Source organism: Rhea pennata, chromosome 5, assembly GCF_028389875.1.
Source record: "Rhea pennata isolate bPtePen1 chromosome 5, bPtePen1.pri, whole genome shotgun sequence".
Taxonomy (NCBI): Eukaryota; Metazoa; Chordata; class Aves; order Rheiformes; family Rheidae; genus Rhea; species Rhea pennata.
In genome coordinates, this window is record NC_084667.1 from 18,379,864 (window position 1) to 18,386,501 (window position 6,638).

General features: G+C 54.7%; 1 protein-coding gene across 1 annotated transcript; it reads left to right on the forward strand.

Moving 5' to 3' along the window:
* The first annotated feature begins 303 nt into the window (after window positions 1–303).
* ZNF408 (zinc finger protein 408) lies at window positions 304–3,402 on the forward strand. The gene is made up of 2 exons (XM_062576162.1): window positions 304–578; window positions 1,430–3,402. Exon 2 carries the CDS (start codon window positions 1,468–1,470, stop codon window positions 3,337–3,339), a length of 1,872 nt encoding a protein of 623 aa, XP_062432146.1. The 5' UTR covers window positions 304–578; window positions 1,430–1,467; the 3' UTR covers window positions 3,340–3,402.
* The last annotated feature ends 3,236 nt before the right edge of the window (window positions 3,403–6,638 follow it).

The following is a 6,638-nucleotide window of genomic DNA, read 5'->3' on the forward strand; positions in this document are numbered from 1 at the left end:
CCCCGCGCGCCGCGGGAAGCCGTCCGGGCGCGCCCGCCGCCCCCGCGCGCCGTTCCGCCGGGCATGCAGCGCCTGCTGGGGCCGGCGGGCGGCGGGCCGGGGCCGGGGCCGGGGCCGGGGCGGGCGGGCGGCGCGGCGCTGCGCAGCCTGCCGGCGGGGCTGGCGCTGGGGCCGTCGGGGGCGCGGGAGCGGGGCACGGGCGTGTGGTGCGTGGGCCGGGCGCTGCCGGCCGGGGCGCTCCTGGGGCGGGCGGCGGCCGCCGAGGGGCCCGGCTGGAGCAGGTGAGTAGCGCGGGGCGGCCGGGCCGGGCCGGGCCGGGCCGGGCCCGGCGGGCGCCGACGGTGCGGCCGTGCCTTGCAGCCTGGTGAAGCGGAGCGCCGAGGAGGAGGAGGCCAATGTGGCGCTGGTGCGGGCGGGCGGGCGGCTGCACGTCCGCGCCCGGCGGCCCATCGCGGCGGGCGCCGAGCTGCTCTACTGGCCCGAGGAGGCGGCGGGCGGCGCGGCGGCGCCCCGCGAGGAGAGCGCGGAGCGGAGGGAAGGGGCCTCTCCGCGGGGGGCGGCGGCCGAGCCCCGCGCAGGTACGTCCCTCGCCCTCGCACGCGGAGCGGGCCGCCCGGGCCGGGCCCGCTCGGAGCCCCCAGCCCGCCCCGGCACCGCGACGCTCTCCTGCACGATCCGAAACCTCGGAGACGCCCGCGGGGCTTCTTTCGGCCCGGGTGGCTCCCGCTTCCCGGGAAGCGCCTTTCCTCCCAGAAACGTGCGTTCGGAGCCCGAAGGAAGGATGCTGCCCGCGGCATCCTGCAGAGCGGCAGGGCAGAACGTAAAGATGAGCCGGACAGGCCTCACCTCACTGCCCTCGGAAAGGAGAAGTCTCCCCGGGGGAGCTGCCCTTCACATTCGAGGAGTTTTCCTCAGTGTCTCTCGCGTGGCGGGTGGCTGCCCTCTCACCCGCTCCCTCACACAACCCTGTTACGAGAACCGGTATGCCCTTCAAGTCTGAGCAGTGCTTTGCTGGCGTTTCTCACCCATATTTGAGACTCCCACGAGTTTGGTGCTGGTTTTGAACTGGCTTCTGCCGTGTTAACCCTGCAGTCCCTCCATGATTTTTGTCCCGACTCCGCATTGCTTCAAGAAGCACCAGCCAAGAGAGGAATATGTCATGCTGTCTTAGTCTTGCTGGTTGTGACTCTGTCCCCTAGAAATACTGTCTTGAACACAGTTACTGCCTGTGGTGAGGGAACAGAGATTCCTCCCGCTTTCCCCAATAAAAGAAAAAGTCATAGAAGGGATGGTTTTCATGCCAGAGCCCCTAGATTACTGGATAGCAGAGTGTCTCTTTCCAAGGTTTTTGCCACTCTGATCCAACAGCAGTCATGTTACCCAGTAACAACCAGCATTAATTTTGTCCTATACTTCTGTGTTTGTGCAGAGATTCCTGATATCTCAAAGGTGCTAGCTGATGAAGCCATGGTCCTTGATGTCCCTACTGAGGTTAGGAGACTGCCAGCTAAACATCTCCACAGGCTGCAAGAAGAAGAAGAAAGCCTAAGTCCTCAACATGAGCCATGGCAAGCCAAAGTGCTGAGGACTGAGAACCAGCACCTCAAGACCATCTCAGCCACGGAAGCCAATAGCAGGTTCAAGGAAGAATTGGGCAAGGGTGTAGATCCCAGAACAGCAGCAGAAATGGGGCAGAGAGAAGCGTGTACAGGAGACCTGCACCTGTTGTCACCCTCAGGTGGGATTCAACTTGATGCTTGCTTGGCTAGCAAGCCATGCAAGGTACATGTTCTTACCAGCCAGCTCCAGAAGTGCCTGCAGGACCATGGCGGCAGGAGAGTTGGGCAGGAAACCCAGCAGCCCACTCCATCTGAAGGAGAGAGTATAGACACTTGCAGGAAAGAGAGGAAAGCTTCCACAGACTCCAAACTAGCATCCCCAGAGAATGGGGAGAAGGGCTCACCAGATGGGCCTGAGAAGGAGGAGTATGCAAAGCTGGAGGAGGGTCATTGTGGCAGCCCAGGCCTCCAAACAGAAGCTCTGTCCCAGAGGGAGATTGCTAGCAAGCGCAGGTACCGCTGTGGGGAATGTGGCAAAGCTTTCCTGCAGCTCTGCCACCTCAAGAAGCACCGCTTTGTCCACGCTGGCCACAAGCCCTTCCTGTGCACAGAGTGTGGCAAGAGCTATAGCTCAGAGGAGAGCTTCAGGGCCCATGTGCTGGCCCACCGGGGCGTGAGGCCTTTCCAGTGCACCCAGTGCGACAAGGCTTACCGCACAAAACGAGACTTGCAGGAGCACCAGGTCTTGCACACGGGCCAGCGCCCCTTCTCCTGCGAACAGTGTGGCAAGGCCTTTGCTCGCCGGCCTTCCCTCCGCATTCACAGGAAGATCCACCTGGCCACTGGGCCTGGCCCAGTGGGTGCCAAGGGCTGCCAGTGTGCCATCTGTGGACGTCACCTGGCCAACCCCGGCTCCTTGCGCAACCACATGCGCCTGCACACAGGGGAGCGCCCTTATGCCTGTCCCTACTGCGGCAAGGACTTCCGACAGCAGAGTAATCTGCGTGAGCACCTCCGGCTGCACACAGGCGAGAAACCCTACAAGTGCCGCTTCTGTGACGATGCCTTCCCTAAGCTGCCAGAACTGAGGCGCCATCTCATCTCCCACACAGGCGAGGCCCACCTGTGCACAGTGTGTGGCAAGGCCCTGCGGGACCCCCACACACTGCGTGCCCATGAGCGCTTACACACGGGTGAGCGCCCCTTCCGCTGCGAGCAGTGTGGCAAGTCCTATACCCTGGCCACCAAGCTGCGGCGCCACCAGAAGTCTCACCTGGGTGACAAGCCCCACAAATGCAAGCTCTGTGGCATGGGCTACACCCTTCCTCAGAGCCTTGCACGCCACGTGCTCACCCATAAGGCAGAAAAGGACCCTGAGGAACTGACTACTGCAGTGGCCTCCCTCAATGCAGACCTGCCTGAGGCAGCGCAGAAGAGGCCTCAGAGGAAGGGCCACCAGGAGCAGGATGTAGTAGAACCCACCTTGCTCATGGTGGAGGTGCCAGGGCCAGCAAATGAGGCAGAGCTGCTGATCACAGCCAACGGTCACTGCATTGCTACTTACGAGTCCCAATGCAGCCCACTGGATCCTGGGGCAAGCAAGAGGCCTGCTGGGCATTTGCCATCAACCAAGGACATCATTGAAATTACCATCTCCAAGCATGACAACAAGTGCATTATTGTGCAGGATGAGGGCTCGCCAAATGACGTAGTCATCATCCAGGATGGGTTGGGCTTTGAAGCAGTGGCGGAGGTGGTGGAGCTCAAGACTGGGATCTGACTACTCTGGCTGATTGTATTCTGTATGCAATATTAAACAGGGTAAAGAAACAACAATAAAAAATAGCCCTGTTATCTCTCTGTAACAACAAGATCCTGTGGCTCAGCCTCAGGCAGAATTAGTGGCCTTGAAAGTAACTGGCCCTGTGGACCTGGGTCTTTTTGGAAGCTGCCCCTTGTAGATATGAGCCTACATGTGCTACTTGCAGGGACAGGTGCGGGGAGGGCATTTGCTGATGATGGGAAAGGCTTTTTCAGAGAGGAAGGCCCACAGCTGTGGTGAGCAGTGTCCCTGCTATGCCTCTGCTAGATTGTCAGTGAATAACGGTGAATGTATGCAGAAGGCAGGGATAAGCCCAATAGCTTTGGACAACCGCTTCCCTTCAAATTTTTCTGCTCCTGCTTAACTGCTGCTATTTAACAACTTTTACTTTCCTAGGCTGTTACTCTGAAACTCAGTATTCCGATCCTTTGCAGGTGATGCTAAATGGCAGATGTTGCTAGGAAGCAGCTTCCCAAGTGTTTGCAAGGTGTCTGTGTTGTGGGCTTTTTGAGAAGCATTTTTCACAATCAACAGAAGCAAAGCACTGCCTTATAGCCAGGGCTGAATGTTCTTCTCCACTGTTAGGCTTGCTATAGGTTTCCTAGCCTTACAGTAACTGGATGGTGTGTCTTAGGACATTAAAGGATAGCTTCGTTTCTCTCAGTCATAGTAGCATTGTACACTGCAATTTTCAGTGTCCCCAGCTGAGACAGTCAGTTCATTTCGGTATGCTCAGGAATCTGCCTTTCCCCTCCACATTCATGTTAGGTTTCTTATTTCTAATCTGTCTGCCCATGTTCATTTTCTCACATTATTGCTTCCTATCTTCTACTTTTTCCTTGCCCCTGCCCCCAAAACCTGAAAGGCAGCACCACCACAGCTAAACATCAGTTTTCCCACCTTCCTATCCTCATGAATGAATGCTCATTTGCCAACTGAAACACACTGAATGAGATTGATCCTTTTTCACAAGGGGCGTGTGTAGTTCCAGATGCCCTGTTAGCTCAGGCTTGTAGGAGGAAGTCACCAATACCAGCCCTGATCAAGATCTTACAAGCAGGATATTTTTCCTGTCCCCTCTCACTTAAAAAATTCTGCTTTCTTTTACTGTCTCTGAATTTTAGCCATTCTTACTCTCCATCATTCCCCTCTCCAACATTTGCATTTTCCCAGAAAGTTTTGTTTAGGTGCATAACTTCCCTGGGCCTTCTATGCCCACTGCTCATGAGGAGTGAGAAAGGCATAGTATCATCTGAGATTCATTAATAGCACAGTCTCCTTCTGGAGTGCTATGACAATCTGAAAAGCCACTGTTTTCTACATTGAACTTTTTTCATACACTTTTATAACCAATCAGTAGATGAGGTGCTAGGGTCAGTTCCACAACACTGATTTGAAGTAAAGATGACAGGTGAATTCAGCTGATACAAGTTTGTTTGTCCGTATTTTCAGCTATTCTCTTTGAACTAGGGGAGCGGATGAGCTCAGTCCTTGCACTGAGCGTTTGGAGATGGACCAGGGGGAGCACAGGTGTATGGCTAGGGGTACGGGCTTGTATCCGAAGCTGTAATGCTTCCTATTGCTCTCTGTTCAGTGTCTGTCCTAACTCTTGCAGTTTTTCAAATATTGACACAGCTGCAAAGTGTTCCCACCAGAGCTGGGTTCATGTGCTGCATTCCAAGCACGTGCTCCCTGTCACAGCACGCCCAGGTGAGGAAGGGGGTGATCAGGAGGAAGGAAAGCAGAGAATCCAGGCCCCTGCTGCTGAATCTGCTAACCTGTAGCTACCTGCTTTCTCCTGAGATAATAGGAGAGAGTAAGTAGGAGCGTCTATGAAGCACCTCCTGTCATGAGCCTAATGGGAAGACCTGTGTTCGTTGAGGAGTTAGTGGTCCGTTGGTTGACCTGAGCAGGCACAGATCACTTGGCCACAGGATAAGCATAGCTGGCTAATCATAACAAAGAAGCTCCTACTTGGCACCTGGTGATGACACCATCACCACGAGCGTGTCCGTGTCTCTGTCTTGAAGGGAAGCAGTCTTTTTTCATATAAACATCCTTTTGCTTCATAGTCGAAATGATGGATAGAGAAGTTTATGAGCATTCTACAAAAACTGTAAAGACCACAATGACGTTGAACCTCATCATGGATGGGATCTGTGCAGCATACTGTGCCCTGACTAGAGATCCATACTGTGCTGCACAACTCAACGTTCAGAGCATCTGGAGGGATTTAAGATTATATATGCTATGCCCTTTTTCCTTCTTGCATTATCTCCAATAAATGGTATTTCAATTAATACCTTACAGAGTCTGAGTGCATTTCTTACTGGGATCTATAACAGTCGCTTGCAACAGTGCATTACATTTGGCATAGTTGGCAGGATCCCAGTGAGAAATGCCTTCTTGGATGAGGAGCAGTGAGGAAACAAGTGCCTGGCTGGCACCAGGTGTAGACGTGGGGGACAGTCACACCATATTTGGCCTAGGTGAACTCCTTAGTGAGTTGGGAAAATGAAAAGGAGTTATCTGGATGTCCCATCCCAGCTAATGTATTGGCTTGTCTCCAAAAATAAGGAGTGGGAAGAGAAAAACTGCATGATTGGCATTGTATTCAACTGTTACTAACATGCTTGAAGTGAGCGTGAGAGTGCTTTGACCGGATACAAGCGTTACAAGAGACAGTAACATATGGGAAGAGTCCCAGCAATAAGAAATGCTGCCAAAGGAGCACGCTGCCTAACGTGCCGTCTGGAGGCAGCCTGCGGTTCGTGAGCAGCAGGTGCAAGATGATGGCTGGGACCGTCCCTGGAACCTGGGACTGTTGGCTGCGATCAAGGAAAACCCCTCGACGCCCAGCAACCTCATTGTATGAGCTCGGTGTGAGGTTACACCCAGGGAGAATTGCAGACTGTTGCTGAAACTTACTGAAAAAAAACAAACAAAAAACAGGGCAGACTAGGGCAACGGCTAATGTGAGTGAGTGAAATAAGTAGGGTAAAACCCCTAATCCTATTAAGGGGGGGGCCTCCGCCAGGAGAGTGAGTGTGTCAGTGTGCTGCTTTATAATACTGATAACCATTACCTTTCGGGGCAACGGACACATGGATCAGCTGGCTGATCGGGGTCTGCCGTGCTGACTGGGGCCTTGCTGGAGATCCAGCATGCCCATAACACTTATGCCTTCAGGCAGCAAGCACAAGGGTCAGCCGGCTCGTCTGGGTCTGCCGTGCTGGCAGGGCGTCAGCAGGACTTCG